Source organism: Macaca mulatta, chromosome 11 (assembly GCF_049350105.2).
Source record: "Macaca mulatta isolate MMU2019108-1 chromosome 11, T2T-MMU8v2.0, whole genome shotgun sequence".
Classification (NCBI taxonomy): domain Eukaryota; kingdom Metazoa; phylum Chordata; class Mammalia; order Primates; family Cercopithecidae; genus Macaca; species Macaca mulatta.
The window spans coordinates 116,388,007-116,410,625 of NC_133416.1; the positions used below are offsets into that span (position 1 = coordinate 116,388,007).

General features: G+C 44.7%; 1 protein-coding gene across 6 annotated transcripts in view; it reads left to right on the forward strand.

Annotated features, from left to right (window-relative positions):
* Positions 1–22,619, forward strand: part of ACACB (acetyl-CoA carboxylase beta) — a 170,154-nt gene that overhangs the window by 133,502 nt on the left and 14,033 nt on the right. For all 6 annotated transcript variants that reach the window (XM_077954887.1, XM_077954888.1, XM_015152720.3 and 3 more), the window contains 12 exons: positions 156–197; positions 2,041–2,256; positions 4,584–4,739; positions 5,819–6,022; positions 7,175–7,330; positions 12,895–13,017; positions 13,438–13,707; positions 14,866–14,963; positions 17,274–17,394; positions 19,622–19,732; positions 20,608–20,751; positions 21,821–21,941. In XM_077954887.1, coding sequence (XP_077811013.1) covers positions 156–197; positions 2,041–2,256; positions 4,584–4,739; positions 5,819–6,022; positions 7,175–7,330; positions 12,895–13,017; positions 13,438–13,707; positions 14,866–14,963; positions 17,274–17,394; positions 19,622–19,732; positions 20,608–20,751; positions 21,821–21,941 — 1,762 coding nt within the window. The remainder of the gene's footprint in view (positions 1–155; positions 198–2,040; positions 2,257–4,583; positions 4,740–5,818; positions 6,023–7,174; positions 7,331–12,894; positions 13,018–13,437; positions 13,708–14,865; positions 14,964–17,273; positions 17,395–19,621; positions 19,733–20,607; positions 20,752–21,820; positions 21,942–22,619) is intronic.

Genomic DNA, 22,619 nt, shown 5'->3' on the forward strand with positions numbered 1-22,619 from the left:
AAAAAAAAAAAAAAAAAGAAAAAGAAAACAGAAGGATTTCCAAATGATTCATTCTAGAAGTGAATGTAATCATTTACAATCACTAAATAAGTATGTAAATATTTCAATGCATCTTGCTTGATTTAATTGTCTTGTGTGTGGATTTCTTTTTGCAGAAAGAATTTCCCAAGTTTTTCACATTCAGAGCAAGAGATGAGGTATGGCTAAAAGTAATGATGTTTTCTCTTCTCTGGCATCTTTTTTAATTTTTTAAGCAATGGGATGGGGCCCGGGCGTGGTGGCTTATGCCCATAATCCTAGCACTTTGGGAGGCTGAGGCAGGAGGTTTGCTTGAGCTCAGGAGTTCTAGACCAGCCTGGGTTACATAGTGAGACCCTGTCTCTACAAAAACATTAAAAAATCAGGCCGGGCGCGGTGGCTCAAGCCTGTAATCCCAGCACTTTGGGAGGCCGAGACGGGAGGATCACGAGGTCAGGAGATCGAGACCATCCTGGCTAACACAGTGAAACCCCGTCTCTACTAAAAAATACAAAAAAAAAAAACTAGCCGGGCGAAGTGGCGGGCGCCTGTAGTCCCAGCTACTCGGGAGGCTGAGGCAGGAGAATGGCGTAAACCCGGGAGGCGGAGCTTGCAGTGAGCTGAGATCCGGCCACTGCACTCCAGTCTGGGCGACAGAGCGAGACTCCCTCTCAAAAAAAAAAAAAAAAAAAAAAAAATCAGCCTGGCATTGTGGTGCAAGCCTGTGGTCCCAGCTACTTGGGAGGCTGAGGTGGGAGGATTGCTTGAACCTGGGAAGTTGAGGTTTCAGTGAGCCAAGATGATGCCATTGCACTCCAGCCTGGGTGACAGAGTGAGACTCTGTCTCAAAAAAAAAAAGAAAAGAAAAAAAAAGAGATAGGGTCTCACTATGTTGCCCAGGCTGGACTCAAACTTATAGGCTCAAGTGATCCTCTTGCTTCAGCCTCCCAAGTAGCTGGGACTATAGGCACATGCCACTGTGCCTCCCAGCTCCCTGGCATCTTTGATATTCATGAAGAATAAAGTCTGCAGTCTTTCAGGCATCCCCATATTCAAGAATGTAGCAACTTTTGTGTAGACTGCAGTCTTCCTCTGGGATTGTATTTCCACTGAGAGCCCTCTGTTCCCTGCATGGCCCTCAGACCTGAGAATCTTGCCCTTTTAGCCTCACTACAGGTTTCTGTCTTGCTTGAATAATTTCAGTACTTGCTGATGTACTCAGTAAGACATTTTTTTCCAAACTCTTTTTCTTATGCTCTTCTGGAACAGTGGTTGGCAAACTCTCTTGCAGACCAGCTGCCTGTTTTTACAAACAAAGTTTTATTGGAACATGGCCACACCCATTTGATTCCACATTGTCTGCTCTGGCTTTCACTCTAACAGTAGCAGAATTGAGTAGTTGTGACAGAGCCCGTATGATCCATCAGCTTAAAACATTTACTCTCTGGCCATTTAAGAAAATGTTCACCAATCCCTGTTGCAGAACAGGTAGGTTTATTCCCAGCACTGATTCAAGACCCCACCAAATTCAGCATTTTGCATTTTAATTTATCCAAAGCTTTATTTTTCTAGCTAAGACCCATCCTTTTCTTAAAGTCTTCATTTTTTTTTTTTCAGTTTAGTTTCCAGTACTGTCAGTTGTTTTCTTTTTGGAAACCAATTTCCACCAAGAAACCAGGGGTTAGTGGCTTCACAAGAATTGCCACAGGCTGTGACAGATGGAGAACAGCCTGGTCACGCTGGCAGGTGATACGGACTAGCTAGGCTCCCTCAGGAGCCAGCGCTGCACCCAGCACACCAGGCTTGCAGTGCCTGTAGTTCTCCTCAGATCTTAGCAAAACCCCAAATATCTGGAGCCCTGGGCACAGCTTACAATTAAGGGACATCATGAATGCTGCATTCCTGAGTGCCAAACCCATGGACACCAGGGGTCTGCAGAGTAGGGCGTGGACCAAGCAGACACGCAGCTCCAATGTCAAACTGTGTATGTGTGTCTGTCTTCTCTCTCTGGTCCGCCTACAGTTTGCAGAAGATCGCATTTACCGTCACTTGGAGCCTGCCCTGGCCTTCCAACTGGAGCTCAGCCGGATGCGTAACTTCGATCTGACCGCCGTGCCCTGTGCCAACCACAAGATGCACCTTTACCTGGGGGCTGCCAAGGTGAAGGAAGGGGCGGAAGTGACGGACCATAGGTTCTTCATCCGCGCCATCATCAGGCACTCAGACCTGATTACAAAGGTAAGACGTCGCAGACCATTTCTTCCTCTCTCAGAACCTGGCCCTCCCTTCCTTACACTCCTGCTCTGTGCTGGGGCCTGGGCTGCACACTGGGGATGCAGAGTACACCAGACACCCAGGGTCCTGCCCTTGTGATGTTCCAGTCCAGGGCAGGAGGCGGACAGCAAAGTGGCCTGTGATCACGTCCAGGCTGGTGGCACTTGGATCTGTTTCTTGTATTATGTGGATCTCTGTGCATGAGAAGAAAATTTCAGGATAGAAAAATACTGGTTTGTGCAGGGAATTTCTTATATTTGCCAACTGAGTGATCATTTTCCATTGTTTCTTGCATTTAGAAAACTAATTCATGGCTGGGCACAGTGGCCCATGCCTGTAATCCCAGTACTTTGGGAGGCTGAGGTGGGTGGATCACCTGAGGTCAGGAGTTCAAAACCAGCCTGGCCAACATGGTGAAACCCCGTGTCTACTAAAAATACAAAAATTACCTGGGCATGGTGGCATACACCTGTAATTCCAGCTACTCGGGAGGCTGAGGCATGAGAATTGCTTGAACACGGGAGGTGGAGGTGGCAGTGAGCTGAGATGGAGCCACTGTACTTCAGCCTGGGGGATACAGCGAGATCCTCTCACAAAAAAAAAAAAAAAAAAAAAGAAAGAAAGAAAGAAAAGTAATCCATGATTATATTGTGAAAATTTTAAATAAGACTGAAAACTGTTTTTAAGAACCTCTAGTGCATGGACCCAAAATCCTGTCACTGAGGGGCCAGCTCAATTGTTGACTGTTTCTAGACATAATCCCATCCCTAAAACCTAGAGTTGTAGGCATAAGTTGCAGATCAGAGCTCAGAGTGGACATATCATTTGAATACGTTATTCTTTAATTGGTCAGTTACTTGTGGACCTCTTTCTTGTTAATAAAGAATGGTCCACCCCATGTTATTTCCTTGCACGAATGTACTGTGTGTAATTGTTGTTTTTTTTGTTTTTCTTTTACTAATCTCCTGTTGATGTGTATATATATATATACACATACACACACATACACACACACACACACACACACATATATATATATATTTTGAGACGGAGTTTTGCTCTCGTTGCCCAGGCTGGAGTGCAATGGCGCGATCTCGGCTCACTGCAACCTCCGCGCCCCCAGGTTTAAGCAATTCTCCTGCCTCAGCCTTCCAAGTAGCTGGGACTACAGGTGCGTGCCACAGTGCCCAGCTAATTTTGTATTTTTAGAAGAGACAGGGTTTCTCCATGTTGGTCAGGCTGGTCTGAAACTCCTGACCTCAGGTGATCCGCCCACCTCAGCCTCCCAAAGTGCTGGGATTACAGGCGTGAGCCACTGCGCCCAGCCCTGTTGATGGATATTAAGCTACCTGCAGTTTTTTGCTACCTCAGTCAACTAGATGTTTTATTTATTTATTTATTTTTTTTTTTGAGACAGAGTTTTGCTCTTGTCACCCAGGCTGGATGCAGTGGCGCGATCTCAGCTCATTACAACCTCTGCCTCCCAGGTTCAAGCGATTCTCCTGTGTCAGCCTCCCGAGTAGCTGGGTTTACAGGTGCCTACCACCATGCCCAGCTAATTTTTGTATTTTTAGTAGAGACGGGGTTTCACCATGTTGACCAGGCTGGCTTGAGCTCCTGACCTCAACTGATCCACCCGTCTCGGCCTCCCAAAGTGCTGGGATTATAGATGTGAGCCATTGCACCTGGTCAAGCTATTTTGATAGGTTTTATTATTGTTGAGGTATGGTGAGGCCAACAGCTCAGGAGAAAACTGCCATCAAAAAGACAGTTTCTTACTCACAGTTCCCAAGAAGAAGGGGCTGTCCCTGCCACAAGGCCACATGGGGAGGCTCTGGGGTTGGTCAGGCAGCAGAGGGACGGAAGGGAAGACACGGAAGACATGGGTGAGAGCCTTGATCTTGGTTTCCTGGAGAAGAAAAGGGTGAGGCTGAGTAAACAGGTTTAGGACTGGCTGTGAATCATCTCAGCAGACCCTGGGGTGTAGAAGCTGTCTCTAGTTCTCAGGCATCTGGCCCTGGGTAATTAGGGCAGGTGGTGATCCAGGGTCAGCAAGGCCCCAGGTGTCAAAGTGTCAGAATGCAGAAAATAGGACACATGTCAATACACTCAACAGCTTTGCAGTCCCTTCGCCTCTAAGAGGCAGGGCTCTGCTGTTCTTGCCTGGCACACTTTTTGGAGGAGGGGAATGTTTTCCTCCTGCCTCTGCCTCTTTGGGGCTGAGTTTCCTGCCAGTTGGGAGTGGACCTGCACCCCTGGCCTGAGCTGCTGCCCCTCCCGCCCTTTGGCAGGAAGCCTCCTTCGAGTACCTGCAGAACGAGGGTGAGCGGCTGCTCCTGGAGGCCATGGACGAGCTGGAGGTGGCGTTCAACAACACCAGCGTGCGCACCGACTGCAACCACATCTTCCTCAACTTCGTGCCCACTGTCATCATGGACCCCTTGAAGGTCTCGCCTTTGCGGGGGGGCTCTCACCGGGCTCTGGGTTTACCCTCTGAGCCATGTTGATTCAGGGTATTGTGTCCTGCCACTCGAGACCTGGATTCCAGGATGAATCCATGCTTTTTTGAGCCTCGGTTGCTGCAGGAGGAGAACAAACCTTCTGCCATTCAATTCTAGAGCTATGTTTTGGCCATGCCCTGCACGTGAGTGCTTTACTTTAAGGACGACAAGGATGCTCAAAATGTCTTGCAAAACAAACGTTTGTCTTTTCCCTAGTTCCAGGCTGCACTGGGGACTGCATGTGGGTGGGGAGAGGCGTGAGACCGTGAGGTCTGTGGTTGAGTGTTCCCTGTCAGGTGGCTCTTCGCGAGCAGACAGACTTTTATGGTGGTGATTGTGGAATGAAACAAGTCCCGCCTGTAATCCCAGTACTTTGGGAGGCTGAGGTGGGTAGATTGCTTGAGCCCAGGAATTTAAGAGAAGCCTGGGCAACATAGAGAGACCCCATCTCTACTAAAAATTTTAAAAATTAAAAAATAAAATAATAAAATTATTAATAAAATTAATATTGATAATAAAATATCAACATATATAAATTACATGATATATTTTATTTTATTATTTAATATTATTAAAATAATTAATACAATAATATTATTAAAAAGAGAAGTTCTGATACATCCGTTTGGTGTCTGGGGGATTCAGGGAACCCATGCGGCTGCTCTGGCCTCACTAGTTCACGTAGTTCCAGAAGGAAGCAGTTCAATGGCTTGAGTCAAAGACGTGTAAAGATAATATAACGTAGCAGTACTAGCTTAGTCACTTATCAGCCTCAGTTTCCTTATCTGTCAATGAAGGATAAAAAAGCTCGCCTCTCTTGAGTACTTACAAGGGCGCAGTGAGGTAAAGAGTTTTAAACGCTTAGCAAGAGCCGTTGCTTGTTATTAAACTTTTTGTTGGATACATACTATGTCCCAGGCGTTTTTGCAGTCAGTATATCTCATCCTCTTATTAGTATCAGTGCTATTGCAAATGTCCTTGGGATGTCTGGGCCCTGAAACTGGAATTGCTGTGTTTTCGGGCAGATCGAGGAGTCCGTGCGCTCCATGGTTATGCGCTACGGCAGCCGGTTGTGGAAACTCCGCGTGCTGCAGGCTGAAGTCAAGATCAACATACGCCAGACCACCACCGGCAGCGCTGTTCCCATCCGCCTGTTCATCACCAATGAGTCGGGCTACTACCTGGACATCAGCCTCTACAAAGAAGTGACTGACTCCAGATCCGGAAATGTAAGGCTGGCTCGTGCCATGCGGGTCTAAGTCAAAGCAGAAGCAGGCTGCTTGGGCCATCCATTTGTAGATTAAGAAGGCGTTTGGAGGCGGTCTTGCCTTTCTCTGCCTTGTCATTCTGGGTTGGGGTAGCCCCCTCTGAGTGTTATGTTAAATATGTTAGCCTTTGAATCTTGGTTTTTCATTCACCTAAGAAGGAGAGTGAATCTCCAAGTTTAATCCATTCTGTGGCCATATTTGGATTTTTGATAGAGATGAGGTGTCACCATATTGGCCAGGCTGGTCTCTAACTCCTGACTTCAAGTGATCTGCCTACCTTGACCTCCCAAAGTGCTGGGATTATAGGCATGAGTCACCGCGCCTGGCCATGTGGCCGTATTTGGGATAAGTTGTACACTGCTATGGTTGACTATAATGCAGTCCTTAGATTGGTTCACTTAGGGAAATACTTTTCCCAACCATGTTCTCGGACTTTTGTAAAGTGAATTAAATATTCTTTTGACTGCCAGTTAAATTCATATGTGTGTACATAAATATATATGTATATATACATGCCATTTTTTAAAGAGATATTGCCAAGACTGGGCTTGAACTCCTGAGTTCAAGCAATCTTCTGGCCTCAGCCTCCCAAGTAGCTGGGACTATAGGCACATGCCACTGTGCCTGGCTATGCACTTTTTATTTTGGAATAATTGAAGACTGAAGACTCGCAAGCAGTTGCAAAATTAGTACAGAGGGAAAAAAAATAGTGCAGAGGATTTTCACCCAGTTTCCCCCAATGTTAATGTTGAACTTCACCATTGTACGTGATCAAAACAGGAAATTGACATTGGCACAGGACTGTTCACACCAACATGGACCACATTCGGATATCACCAGTGTTTCCATGAACGCCTGTTTGTTGGGAGTATGTGATGCCCTGATCGCTGTATTTTTGGAACTGTGTATCCGCAGCCCCTGTTGTCCCTTCTTGTTCTGGTTCTTCACAGTGGTGAAGAAGAGAGTTTTACCTAGTGCAGGCACTCACTTTGTTATGCCATGCGACCTGCTTTGCTTCCCCCATCTGCATTTTCATTGAGGACTGGGCAGAAATAAATTGGGGGAGTAGTGTGATTTTCTCTCACTCTCTGTTTTCCTTCCTTTCTGATCCAGATCATGTTTCACTCCTTTGGCAACAAGCAAGGGCCCCAGCACGGGATGCTGATCAATACTCCCTATGTCACCAAGGATCTGCTCCAGGCCAAGCGATTCCAGGCCCAGTCCCTGGGAACTACCTACATCTATGACTTCCCAGAAATATTCAGACAGGCAAGTCCGGCGGCTCAGACGCAGTACCACCCGGGTCCTCCCAGCAGATTCCACCAGAACCAAAGCCCATCCTTAATTCTCCTTCTAAAGACCTAGTCTAGGCTGGGTGCGGTGGCTCACGCCTGTAATCTCAGTACTTTGGGAGGCCAAGGCGGGAGGATTACGAGGTCAGGAGATCGGGACCATCCTGGCTAACATGGTGAAACCTCATCTCTACTTAAAAAGAAAGAAAAATTAGCCGTGCGTGGTGGCGGGCACCTGTAGTCCCAGCTGCTCTGGAAGCTGAGGCAGGAGAATGGTGTGAACCCAGGAGGCGGAGCTTGCAGTGAGCCGAGATCGCACCACTGCACTCCAGCCTGGGTGACAAAGCGAGACTCTGTCTCAAAGGAAAAAAAACCAAAAAAACCTAGTCTAAGGGACAAGGTTTTGCCAGGTGCGGAGGCTCATGCACTTTAGGAGGCCAAGGAGGGAGGATTGCTTGAGCCCAGAAGTTGAAGAACCCCATCTCTACAAAATATACAAAAATTAGCCGGGCATGGTGGCACATGCCTGTAGTCCCAGCTACCTGAAGGCTGAGGCAGGAAGGATCACCTGAGCCTGGGAGGTCGAGGCTGCAGTGGGCCATGATGGCACCACTGCACTTCAGCCTGGGTGACCAAGTGAAACCCCATCTTCAAAAAAAAAAAGAACAAGGTCTTCACTGAAGAAAAAGAAATTAATATATTGGGAACTACTTCATAGTATTTTTCTTCAAATAAGACTAATTTATCCCAATGATAAGAGTAATAGAATATAGAAACTTCAGAAAATAAAGGAGCATGGAATAAAGAAAAAATAATTCCTCTTCCCATACTCTGATGACAAATTGCTTAACATTTTGATGTGTTTCCTTCTGGTCTTTTTAATGGTCATTTAGTAAGTACCTACTACTTGCCAGGCACCATTCGAAGTCTAGGTAGCTCTAGGAAAGAGGAGGGGTCACTGCCTTTGAGTAATTTTTAGTCTACTCTTAAAAAATTATGTTTTGGGTTGGGTACAGTGGCTCACACCTGTAATCCCAGTACTTTGGGAGGCTGAGGCAGGTGGATCATTTGAGGTCAGGCATTTTAAGACCAGCCCGGCCAACATGGTGAAACCGCATCTCTACTAAAAATACAAAAATTAACCAGGCATGGTGGGGGGCACCTGTAGTCACAGCTACTCGGGAGGCTCAGGCAAGAGAATCGCTTGAACCTGGGAGGTGGAGGCTGCAGTGAGCCAAGATGGCGCCACTGCACTCCAGCCCTGATGACAGAGTGAGACTCTGTCTCAAAAACAAAAAAATAATATTTTGTTATGTTTTTCTGATGATTAAAGTATACATAGGAAACTATGGAAAGGTAAGAATAAGGAAATAAAATTTTACTCATATGTAATTTTCCCACCATCAATGCGTGAAAGAACATTTGGGTGCATTTTCTTTAAGTATTTTTTATGCCTTTATATATTTATGCCATAGGGACTTTAAAGGAGCCTGAACCACTGACATTGGTGACGTGAATGTGTCTTCACTTCCCACCATTGCTTTGTGAATGACGTTCATGAAACCGAGGTCAGGGACCTTCCAGTGTAGGCAGGGAGCATCTGTTCCTACCTGTGCCCATGCCTCATGCATAGAGGATACGGAAGAATAGGAAAAGCTGCTCTCTAGAGTCACTCAGGCCTCGGCTCGAATGCTGGATCTGTCCCCTTGCTTCCTGTTGTCCCTAGCCAAGTTCCTTCACCTCTCTGGGCCTCAGTTTTCTTTTCTGTAAAATAAGGATAATAACAGTACCTACCACATAAGGTGGTTGGAAAAGTATGTGTATTCAGTGGGTGCTTAATAAGTGGAAACTCTTATGATTAAGAATGTCATTGTCTGTATCCTTTAGCCTTTGACCTCAAGAGCCATAAGAGAAGAAACATGACTAAACCAGGAGCAAATCCATTGTCTCTTTTTTAGATAAAGAAGCAGAATGCTATGGATGACTGATACATTTGAAAACTTAGATGTAGTGGAAATTTTCCAAGGAAAATAGATCTCATAAAAAATGGCTATAGAATAAATTAAAATCTGATCTGAATACTTATAAGCATTAAAGAAATCAGTCGTTTTTAAAAATTGGGCCCAGATAGTTTTATAACAATTTTACCAAACCTTTAGGAAACAGATAGTTCTCTCTGTATTTAGATTGTTTAGAGAGTTTTTAAAAGGTGAGTGCTTCTTAACTCATTTTTTCAGGTTATTACCTTAAGATTAACCCCAGGTAGGAACTTCAGGAAAAGGGAAATTGGTTATTTTGTTATGAACACAGGCATAAAAATAATAAAATATGAACATATGAAATCCAGTAATGATTTTTTTGGTCAAGTTTAGACAAAGTAGAGTTTATCCTGTGTCTTCTTATATGATTTGACATTAGGAAGTCTATTCATGTATTTACCATATTAATAGATTAAGAAAAAACTTAACTATCTTAATAGATGTAAAAAATATTTGACAAGACAGCATCTATTTATAATAAAATCTTTTAACAAACTAAGAATAGAAGGGAATTTATTTATCTTGACAGAGGATATTAACCCAAAATTAATAGAATCTAATGGTGAAATGTTAGAAGTATTCTCTTTAAAGACAAGTACAGGACAGAAATGTCCATTATCGCAGCTTCTGTTATACATTTTTTACTGGAGTTCCTGGACAACGCAATAACCAAGAAAAAGAAATGAAGTGTAAAGACAGGAAAGAAAAAAAGCAAAATGATGATTTTTTTTTTGCAGATGATCTAAATGTCTCCATAAGAAATGCAAGAGAATCTATAGGAGCAGTTACAGAATACAGCAAGATTGCTAGACATAAGATTTCAGTGTACAAAAAATAATTGCATTATTATCAATTGCAATCGATAATTGCGATTGCAATAGATCACTTGTAATTGCAATAGACTAGCAGTAATTGCACAATGTAATTGGAGAAAAAAATGCCATTTACAAGACTATAAATTTATCTAGGAAAAAATTAAAAATTAAGATCTTTATGGAGGAAATTTTAAAACTTCATTGAGTGACATTAAGCCTAAATTAATGGAGAGATATACCATGCTCACGAATGATGGGAAGATTCAGTGTTGTGTTTTTATCAAATTAATAAATTCTATGTAATTCCAGAGTTTTTCTGGTGAAACTTGGAGGCTGATCCTAAAATTCATATGGAAAAGTAAAAGCTCATAAATAGCAAAAACAATTTTGAATAAGAACAGAGTCAGGAGGAGTCATCTTAGCAGATGTCATCACTTTATTTTAAGACAACAGTAATTAAGACAGTGTGGTAGTGTGACAGAACTAGACAGAACAGGGAGCCTAGACTCAGACCCACTCATAAATAGAATGTTGATAAAATGCGGAGGTGGGATTGTGAATGAGGGGATGATCTTCGGGAAATTGCTTATCTGATTGGAAAAAATAAACTTCGATCTCTGCCACATCCAATAACAAAAATAAACTTTGAGAGGATTAAAGCCACCTGGAGTCAGTGAAAAACATAAGCTATACAGGAAAAGACCCATAAATTTACATTAAAACTTAAAAGTTGTTCCTGCAAAAGAGGAAAGACAAGTCCCAGATTGGGAGAATACATTTTGGTGCCTTATGATCAGCAGGGGATTAGAAGTAGCTCATCTATAGAACGCTTATAAATCAATGAGGAAAGAAAGCAAAACCATACAAAATATGGGTAGGGGTTATAAACAGAAAGCTTGCCAAAAAGAAACCCACATGGTTAATAAACATATTAAAAGGCACTCACCTCAGTAATAATCAGTGAAGTACAGGTTAATTCCACAATATGGTTTCACACACAGCAGTTGAGTAAACATTAAAAAATTGTACATGCCAGTGTGGTGGCTCACACCTGTAATCCCAGCACTTTGGGAGGTTGAGGTGGGCAGATTGCTTGAGCTCAGGAGTTCGAGACCAGCCTGGGCAACATGGCAAAGCCCCGTCTCTACAAAAAATTTAAAAAATAGTCAGGTGTGGTGGCACATGCCTGTAGTCCCAGCTACTGAGGCTGAGATGGGAGGATCACTTGAACCTGGGAGTTTGAGGCTGCAGTGAGGTGTAGCCATGACTACACCACTGCACTCCAGCTTAGGTGACACAACAAGACCCTCAAAAAAACTTTACAAGACCAAATGCTGTACAATATATGGAGCAGAAGAGTCCTTATACGTTCTTACTGTGCTTGTGAAGGGATTCAAAAACATTGGGAGCAATAATATCAGTGAAGTTGAAGCTTCACATTCCCTGTGTCCCAGAAATTCTACAGTTCCACTCCTAGGTGTATGCACGTGTGTGTGTGTGTGTGTGTGTGTGTGTGTGTGTGTGTACACATCTATCTTTTTTTTTTTTTTTTGAGACAGAGTCTCCCTCTGTCACCCAGGCTGGAGTACAGTGGCGAGATCTCGGCTCACTGCAACCTCCACCTCCAGGGTTCAAAGCGATTCTCCTGTCTCAGCCTCTGGAGTAGCTGGGATTACAGGCGTGCACCACCGTGCCTGGCTAATTTTTTAATTTATAGTGGAGACAGGGTTTCACTATGTTGGCCAGGCTGGTCTCAAACTCCTGGCCTCAGGTGATCTGCTCGCCTCGGCCTCCCGAAGTGTTTGGATTACAGGCGTGAACCACCACGCCCGGCTGTCTGTCTGTCTCTATATCTATATCTCCATATATACAGAGAGAGAGAGAAAGAGAGAGAATGGAAATCTGAACAGCAGACCAGAGTTAAATTTATCAATATGGATAAATCTCTCAAACAAAGAGAAATAGAAAAAGTAATTTTGCAGCTGGGTGTGGTAGCTCACACCTGTAATCCCAGCGCTTTGGGAGGGCATGGTGGGTAGATCACCTGAGGCTGTGAGTTCGAGACCAGCCTAACCAACATGGAGAAACCCCATCTCTACTAAAAATACAAAATTAGCTGGGTGCAGTGGTGCATCCCTGTAATCCCAGCTACCCAGGAGGTTGAGGCAGGAGAATCACTTGAATCCGGGAGGTGGAGGTTGCGATGAGCCGAGATCGCGCCACTGCACTCCAGCCTGGGCAACAAGAGTGGGGAAAAAAAAAAAAAAAGAGTAATTCGCAGAAGGATGTGTCCAGTGTGGTACCATTTATTTAAAGTTGGCAGTGCAAAATAATACTGTGTGTTTCCAATGTATGCATACAGGATGAAGGAAAATAGAAAAAAAGCATGCATAGGACTGGTAGGCACTGAATTCAAGGGAATGGTCACCTGCGGGTTGGAGGTGGGAGGAAGAATGAGCTGGGGCTTCAGTCGCATCTCTCGTCTTTCTTTCAAATACCTTAAACAACTATGGAAAAATCAAGACTTGACAGAGCCACTGGATGGGTGCTTTAAATATTTCATGATTTGAAAAGAGAGTGAACTACAAAATTCGCCCTGGAATCATGACACATCATCTCCATCTGGGAAAGATAGTTCCTCCCTACTGATGACTTCAAGCTTTTTCTCTTTCCTCTTCTCTCCCCAGGCTCTCTTTAAACTATGGGGCTCCCCAGACAAGTATCCCAAAGACATCCTGACATACACTGAATTAGTGTTGGACTCTCAGGGCCAGCTGGTGGAGATGAACCGACTTCCTGGTGGAAATGAGGTAACAGCAGAGCCTAGCCCCTGGCTGGAGTCGCCCCCTTAAAAATATTTTTGGACCAGGTGCAGTAACTCACACCTGTAGTCCCAGGACTTTGGGAGGCCAAGGTGGGTGCATCACTTGAGGTCAGAAGTTCAAGACCAGCCTGGGCTACATGGTGAGAACCTGTCTCTACATAAAATTTAAAAATTAGCTAGGTGTGGTGGTGCACACCTATAGTCCCAGCTACTCGAGAGACTGAGGCAGGGGTGATTGCTTAAGCCCAGAAGGTTGAGGCTGTAATGAGCTATGATTGCACCACTGTACTCTGGCCTGGGCAACAGAGCAAGACCCTGTATCAAAAATAATAATAACTAAAATAAAAAAAAAGTTTTCCCCCAGAGAAACAAACTCATTTTCCTTGTGCATTCATCCCCTTGCCAGGTGGGCATGGTGGCCTTCAAAATGAGGTTTAAGACCCAGGAGTACCCTGAAGGACGGGACATGATCGTCATCGGCAACGATATCACCTTTCGCATCGGATCCTTTGGCCCTGGGGAGGACCTTCTATACCTGCGGGCATCTGAGATGGCCCGGGCAGAGGGCATTCCCAAAATCTACGTGGCAGCCAACAGTGGCGCCCGTATTGGCATGGCAGAGGAGATCAAACACATGTTCCACGTGGCTTGGGTGGACCCAGAAGACCCCCACAAAGTACGTCGTGAAGCTGGCGGGGCAGGGTGATTCTGCTCAGCTACTAGTGTATTTTCAATAGGAGTGCTAGCACCTGCAAGAGGTGAAAAAAAATCTCACTTATGTATAAAGCACAGGTATACATGTGGTGTATAAACAGGCGTACAGTATATCAGTGATATTAACATTTCACTGTGGGGGGGATGGGAATGGTGATTAGAAAAAAAAGATATAAAAAGGCTCCTTACGGGAATAATGAAAGAAGTCTATAAACCCTGAGCTGATATATGCTGTGTGCTCCTAAATGCAGTGCGCACTGAGGATGCAGAGGTGACTGTGTCAACTCCCTGGCCTCATAGTGTTCTTAGAATTATGGCTCACACCTGTCATCCCAGCAACCCAGGAGGCTTGGGTGCGAGGATAGCTTGAAGCCAGGAATTCATGACCAACCTAGGTAACCTAGGCAGCATAGCCAGACGTCATCTCTACTAATTAAAAAACTAGGTGAGCGTGATAGTGCATGCCCGTAGTCAGCCCCAGCTACTTGGGAAGTTGAGGTGGGAGGATCACTTGGAGCCCAGGAGTTCAAGGCTGCACCGAGCCGTGATCATCATACCACTGCACTCCAGACTGGGCAACTGAGTGAGACCCCCCACCTCAATTAAAAAAAAATCTTCGGGGAGTTGTATAGCTACCAGCTGCCGTAAAAGGCAAGATGAATGGGGAAACACACGCCTTCTGAGATGTGAAACGACAGGGGACAGTCATCCTTTCCATTCAGAGCATGCTTTTTCTGGGGGTGGTATTGCCCACTACCCCCAAGAAGACAGAAAAATAATTTTTGGGGTGGCAATAAAATATTTGTTAACATATATACATATACAGAGTATGTAAACAGTGGATAAACAGTGTATCTTTAAAATTAAAATTTCATGTTGGGGTGCTGGCAGTAAGAAATAAAAATGAGATGGTCCTTAGAGGAGAGCTTAGCTCAAAACAGAACTTCAGTTTATGGATGTTATTAATATGGTGTTTACATGAGATGTATTAATGTGTCATTGACATGTTACTAACATGTTATTAACATCCATCCCTACAATGTTCACATTAAAAAAAAAAAAAACAGTGGCTTTCAGTGCAGGGAACTGGATTCATAGCCTCACTAAAATATTTTTTAAGGGATTTAAATACCTGTACCTGACTCCCCAAGACTACACCAGAATCAGCTCCCTGAACTCTGTCCACTGTAAACACATCGAGGAAGGAGGAGAATCCAGGTAAATAACTTATCAGGTAGCTCCTTAATTTACTTGTGGTTAATTTAAGCTGTCTTCTTTCCTCAGGGCTTGTGGCGGTATTTTCCAGTGGGGTGGTGGTGTTTGTATGATGGGAACCAATGCCTGTTGGGGGCACTGATGCCTTAAACATTTGTTATACTCTCCAAGGTGAATCCATCCTTGTCATTCTAAGATGAGTGACTCCTTTCACAAAAATAGCACTTCATGCAGGGAGAATGAGAATGGATTCTTGTGAATCTACTAGGAGCTGCAGGCTCAGTTTTTATGACCAAACTGATGTAGCGGTGACTTGGCAAACTGGGAAGGTATGGGTGGGACAGAGAGAGGTCTGTTCTTTGAGAGCATTCAAAGGCTGCTGACTATCTTTTCCAGCACAAGTTATGTTTTTCTTAGTGGGATTAACTGATTCAGGATTTTCCCAGACTGGGTTTTTTTGCAATGTTAGTGATAAGTTGGGGGGAAATTCCATAGTCAGATGAGTTTGGGAAACACTGGGTTAAATGAGATCTCATAAATATCTTTATTGCAGGCCTTCTCAGTACCTGTAGCATGCTGTATTAGCGTTCTCCAGGGGGACAGAACTAGTAGGATATATGTATATGTGAAAGGGACTTTATTAAGGAGAATTGACTCACACGATCATAAGGTGAAGTCCCATGATAGGCCGTCTGCAAGCTGAGGAGCAAGGAAGCCAGTAGTGGCTAGGTCTGAGTCTAAAAGCCTCAAAAGTGGGGAAGCCAACAGTGCAGCCTTCAGTGGCCAAAGGCCCGAGGGCCCCTGGCAAACCACTGGCATAAGTCCAAGAGTCCAAAGGCTGAAGAACCTGGAGTCTGATGTTTGAGGGCAGGAAGCATCCAGAGTGTGAGAAAGATGAAAGCCAGAAAACTCAGCAAGCCAGCTTACTCCACCTTCTTTCGCCTGCTTTTTCTAGCCGCGCTGGCAGCTGGATGATTGGATGGTGCCTACCCACATTGAGGGTGGGTCTTCCTCTGCCAGTCCACTGACTCAAATGTTAATCTCCTCTAGCAACACCCTCACAGACACACCCAGAAACAATACTTTGCATCCTAAAGTTGACAATATTAACCATCACACATGCTAAAGTGCATTGTGAATCTCTAACAGAGGCTGGCTGGACAGTGTTTCTCATGCTTATTATGTGGCCCTGAAATCTTTGATTGATTGATTGATTGTGAACAGGCTTCCTCTGTGTACCCCCATCTCTCTGAGACCATTGGAGGAATATGGGCTCAGGGTGACATTTCACTGAGACAGCCTTTGCACAAGCAGACATCTTTTTTTGTGTAAACCAAAAAGTATCTGAGACAGGTCTGAATCAATTGAGTTTATTTTGCCAAGGTTAAGGACACATCCAGAAGCAAAGAACATGGAATCATAGAAACCATCTGTGGCCTGTGCCTTTCTTCAAAGATGATTTGGGGGCCTTCAGTATTTAAAGGAGAAAAGCAGGCTGGAGGGGAAAGAGGGAAGTTCTGGTAATCACATGTTGCAAGAGAAAAGGCGCAGGCAGGGGAAGTCAGTTATGTATTCTTCTTGCGCTCAGTAAGTCAGCACTTTCTATAAGATATGGCGGACATAAAGGAACGACCTGTGGAGATATTTCACCTTTTATCTGTATCTATCTGCTTACAAAAGGAGCGAAAGGAAAGGCAGCTTGCACGACTCAGCTTCAGCTTAAATTATTCCTTTTGGCATTGTGAATTGTGGTCCTAGTTTTTATTTTCCTTTCACAGATGGGAGCAGGGTGATGAATTATTTATTTATTTATTTATTTATTTATTTATTTATTTATTTGAGACAGAATCTTGCTCTGTCACCCAGGCTGGAGTGCAGTGGTGCAATTTTGGCTCACTGCAACCACCACTTCCCAGGTTCAAGTTATTCTTCTCCCTCAGCCTCCCGAGTAGCTGGGATTACAGGCATGTGCCACCACGTCCAGCTAACTTTTGTATTTTTAGTAGAGATGGGGTTTTGCCATATTGGTCAGGCTGGTCTCGAACTCCTGACCTCAAGTGATCTGCCCACCTCGATCTCCCAAAGTGCTGGGATTACAGAGCAGGGTGATGATTGTTGATTCTGTACTTGCCCTTTTAGAAATCTCAGCACCCATTGTGAGGGTCCTAGATGCCAATTTCATTTTGCCTCTGGATGCTTTGTCTGCTTCCAGTCTCTCACCTCGCTGCCCAGTCAGTCCCTCCTTGGAAAATGCATCCACCTTGGATTTTTCTGGGCTAGAGCCCAGCCTTTAACCTGTGTTTGCTTTTGAAGATACATGATCACGGATATCATCGGGAAAGATGATGGCTTGGGCGTGGAGAATCTGAGGGGCTCAGGCATGATTGCTGGGGAGTCCTCTCTGGCTTACGAAGAGATCGTCACCATTAGCTTGGTGAGTCCTCTTCTATTTTCTCTTACTTTTCAACTTTCCATTATAGAGACTTTAAAATAGTCACAAAATTAGAGAGAATCAATAATAAACTCCATGTGCCCATCACATACCTCCTACAGTTACCACATGCCGCCCCACTGCTATTTCCTCAATCTCACCCCCATCCCCTGCACCCTGTTTTAGAGTATTTTAAAGCCAGCCCCCATCATGTCTTTTCATCCACAAATACTTAAGGGTAGATCTTTTTTTTTTTCTTTTTTGAGATGGAGTGTCGCTCTGTCGCCCAGGCTGGGGTGCAGTGGCCGGATCTCAGCTCACTGCAAGCTCCGCCTCCCGGATTTACGCCATTCTCCTGCCTCAGCCTCCCGAGTAGCTGGGACTACAGGCGCCCGCCACCTCGCCTGGCTAGTTTTTTGTATTTTTTAGTAGAGACGGGGTTTCACCGTGTTAGCCAGGATGGTCTCGATCTCCCGACCTCGTGATCTGCCCATCTCAGCCTCCCAAAGTGTAAGGGTAGATCTTTAACGGATAAGGACTCCCACCCTCTTCCCCTGCTTTTTAAAAACATAACTGAAATACAAATATTACACCCAACAGAATCAGCAATATCACTGGAACCCAGTGTGGTTTAACAGTTGTCTCAAAATACCCTTTTCTAGTGATTTGTTTGAATCGGGGTCCGATCTCATCTTATTTTAAAGGTATTGAATGTTTAGAATAACTTTTATCTGACTTTAACTGGCATATAAGGAGTAGTCCCCATCCCATCCCCATGGTCTTTCCAAAAATGTTTTCTGTTTCTAGTAGTAGTACTACTGTAGTACTATAGTAGTACAGTAGTAGTAGTAGTAGTAGTAGTAGTAGTACTAGTAGTAATTCTAGTACTAGCAATAGTAGCAGTAGTGGTGGCGGTGGTGGTGGTGGTGGTGGTGGTGGTGGTGAATCTGTATGGGTCTAAGGCAGAGTAAGAGACCCAGGCAAGTTTCTCAGCAGGAGTGAAAGTTTATTAAAAGTTTTAGAGCAAGAACGAAATGAAGTACACTCGGAAGAGAGCCAAGCAAGGCAACTTGAGAGATTCAAGTGCCTCATCTGACCCTTTTGGGTTTTTATGCATTGGCTTGATTCTAGGGTTTGTGTTTCTTCCCTTGGGGTGGGCTGTCTGCATGCAAGTGGCCGGCCAGCACTTAGGAGGGCCGCATGCAGTGTGTTTACTGAAGTTGTGTGCATGCTCACTGGAGGCCTTCTTCCCTTACCAGTCAAGTGTTCCTAGAAGCAGGTCACGTAGCAGATAAACTCTGCCAGCTTGCCTCTTAGTGTGCACACTGGAGCCCACCTGCCCAGCAACTGAGATCTGATTGGGAAGCTACTGATACTAGCTTCAAGTGTTTTCCATCTATCAGGAGCCTGCCTGTCCCTGGAGCCAGCTGTGACCAATTGTTATTTTAGAGAGACACTTTAACAACTGCCTAACTATCACCTGATGGTTGCCTTCCTCTCCTGCCCTGCTCATATCTGCCTACCTACCTACTCTAACAGCAGCAGCAGCAGCAGGAGTAATCGCGCTCTTTAATGATAAACTGCCTTGGAAGGCCTTATTTTTACATGCAATGTTGAATCTTCAGTTTCCAAGGTGGTAAATGTTGGTCATAGGCATCTTCCTTGGGCTTGTTTTCTAGCTTATATGTACAGTCTTTTTACTTTGAAGTCATTTAGGACCCACCACAAGTTACAAGATAGTACAGAGAAATTCCAAGTACCCTTCACCCCCCTTCCCCCATGGCACTCACATAACCCTAGTACATTATCAAAACCAGCAAATTGACACTGGCACAATATTGTTAACTCAGTACAGACCTTACTTGGATTTCACTGGTTTTTACATGCACTCCTACGTGTACTTTTGGTTGTTAAGAGGCTGCAATGGCTCATGAATGCCCAAGCTCAGAAAAGCTACACACAAGCCTCTTAAGATCTGAAGTGTTCAGTGTCTGCTGCTTGTCTTTACAGCAGTCTTTGTTAACCGTGTTACTTCCATATAGGAATCCAAGCTCAATAAAGTGGCCCGAAGTACTGGCTTTTGCCTCTACTGAGGTTTGGCTTCAAATTGGGTTGCCGTTGGTCAAAACATAACTTCCATTTGGGCCCAGCAGGTTCCTGGACTCTTCGCTGCTGTGGGGGTGGGTCCCTCGCCCCTCTCCAGAATTCAGAAGGGCTCCTCTCTCCACAGGTGACCTGCCGAGCCCTTGGGATCGGGGCCTACTTGGTGAGGCTGGGCCAGCGAGTGATCCAGGTGGAGAACTCTCACATCATCCTCACGGGAGCAAGTGCTCTCAACAAGGTGACGAAAAAGGGGCCTGTGTGGAGTGGATCCTTGGGGGCAGGAGTCATTTTAACATTCTCGTTGGTCTCTGGTCAGGTATTTTTCTCAATATGAAACCAGTTTCATTCCTACTGATGCAAGAACTCTTTTTTTCCTATTTGCAGTTATCTGGGCTCCTTATGAGAAAAAAAAAATAGTTTTAGGCTATTCCGGTGGATCTAACTCCCTGTATTACTGATATTTTAAAAGAAATTATTAAAGTGCCATAACGCATTGCAGAAAATTAGAAAAGGACCCCCCAGAAAAGTAATTTTGCAGCTTCTATCATTCTGGTATAGCTCGCTCTCATCTTCTGTCTTTATGTGGCTAATTTATAGTGGATACACAGTTTTGTATTCTACTATTCTCACTGTATTAAAACATTTTCCATGTTGAAAAGTCTCTATGCTTAATGTCTGCTCAAATCCCAGCCTAAGTCTCCAAGTCTGGTTCTTGAACCAACAGCATCAGCATCAGCATCAGCTGGGAACTTTTTAGAAAAGCAAATCCTCGAGCCCTGCCGCAGACCTGCTGAATCAGAAACTCTAGCTAGGGTTTTGCTTTTGAGATGGTCAAGGTAGCAGTCAGCAGCATCACCGGTTCTCAAATTGGGCTTCACGTTGGAATTACCTAGAAACTAAAAAAACAAACAAAACGCAAAAACTAATGCCTGGGTCCCAGCCTCATAGATTCTGATATAATTGGTCGGAATGTAGCCTGAGCTTCAGGATTTTTGAAATCCACTGGGTGATTCTAATGTGTAGCCAGGATTGAGAAGTGCTGAGATGATTTCCAAACAGGTGGTAGAGCCCTGCACCATGCAGGATGTTGCTAACCATGTTGTGTCAAAGCAGGTCCTGGGAAGAGAGGTCTACACATCCAACAACCAGCTGGGTGGCGTTCAGATCATGCATTACAATGGCGTTTCCCACATCACCGTGCCAGATGACTTTGAGGGGGTTTATACCATTCTGGAGTGGCTGTCCTATATGCCAAAGGTGCAGTACTCCCCCTGCAGCTTAGAGCCTGGAAGACTCTATCATCAAGCTCACGGGCTAATTGTGTCCCTGTCACCTCCTGGGTGGTGTGGGAGGCTGGGGAGCAGGAAGCACTGCACATGTGGCTGGGGGTGATTTTTCTTACTCCTTTTTTCTTCTCTCTCTGACGCCTAGCCCTATACTAGCTGTCCTTTGCTCTTTTGGTGGCACTAATGCCATTGTAAGGATGCTAGCTGTTGATCCTTTAGAAGGACGTAGTATTGCCTCTTGACAAGAGGCAGCACTGGACAATACTGAGTCTTCGAGCTTTACAATCAGGCTGGATTTGGTTCCTGGATTCCTCCTCAGTAGCTATAAGACACTGGGAGAGTCTCTAAGTTTTTCCGAGCCTGTTTTCTCATCTGTGAAACGGGAATAATAATAGCACCTAACTCATGGTGTTATCATGACGATTAAGTGAAGTGATACTTAGAGCACAGCATTTGATAGGTCCTCACCAAAGTAAGAAGGGGACAATAGTGGGCATAGTTCTTGGTTAACTGTAACATTCCTTACAAATGAGTGAGGTTGTCTTTCTTTATTATAATCATTTCTGAGATGTTGGGTTTCCAGAGTTCAGATCATTCCAGATCTTCTGCCAAGAACCCCAAGTCACAAATATCAGTTTGTATTCCCATGTGCCCCTTTTCCCCATCTGCATGCCATCTGTTACCACTCTGCGCAACCAATCTCTTTTTCTCTTTTTCTTTCTTTTAAGATGTTTTTCCTCCTCTCTGACCATATATAACAGTAGCAACCCTTTCCTGTGTTTCTTTAACTTCCCAGCATCAGTGATGCCATGTGAACCGGGAAGCACACTCAGGAGTTCATAAACTAGATTTCAGAAGAATCCATGGGACGGCCAGTCCTTATCTGGCATTTTCCAATCAGAGCAGTGGCTTCAGGAGCCCTAGGGAGGGGATATTGGTGCATAACCAGGCATAATCATAGTCAGAGGAGCAAAGTGCTGATCAGAGGCATTATTGACAAGCACCACAGACTGAGTCAGAGACTTGGCTTTCTTTTTTAGGATAATCACAGCCCTGTCCCTATCATCACACCCACTGACCCCATTGACAGAGAAATTGAATTCCTCCCATCCAGAGCTCCCTACGACCCCCGGTGGATGCTTGCAGGAAGGCCTCACCCAAGTAAGTTCTAAAGCATTTTGCCTAGGACCTCGTCTTGGGTTTCTTTCTAGGGCTTGAGACAAAGGAGCACTTAGGTAGAAGGCTTGATATTTGTTCTCATATCCCAGAGAGGTACACCTGAAATCAAATGCAGGGAGAGTAGAGAAATAGAGATTTTATTCCAGGCTTTTCCTCAGCCATTGACCCAGAAGGGGTGGAAACAGCCTCCAATTTCTGGAGCTAATAGATGGAGGTGGGGTGCAATGGTGGTCGTGGTCTCCCTCCCCTGATGCTCCATGCTCCGTGGTCTCTAACTGCTCCACTGTCTCATCAGTAGAAAATTCAGTGCTGAAACATCAGAGTTTCAAAGAGAAGACTCCATCTTTCTCTCTTTCGTTCTCTCTTACAAAGGAACTCTGTGAGTTTACACAGGATAGGTAATTTGGTCTCTTCTCTTTTTTTTTTTTTTTTGAGACAGTGTTGCTCTGCCGCCCGGGCTGGAGTGCAGTGGCATGATCTTGGCTCACTGCAATCTCTGCCTCCTGGGTTCAAGTGATTCTCCTGCCTCAGTCTACTGAGTAGCTGGGATTACAGGTGCCTGCCACCACACCCAGCTAATTTTTGTATTTTTAGTAGAGACGGAATTTCACCATGTTGGCCAGGCTGGTCTTGAACTCCTGACCTCAAGTGATCTGCCTA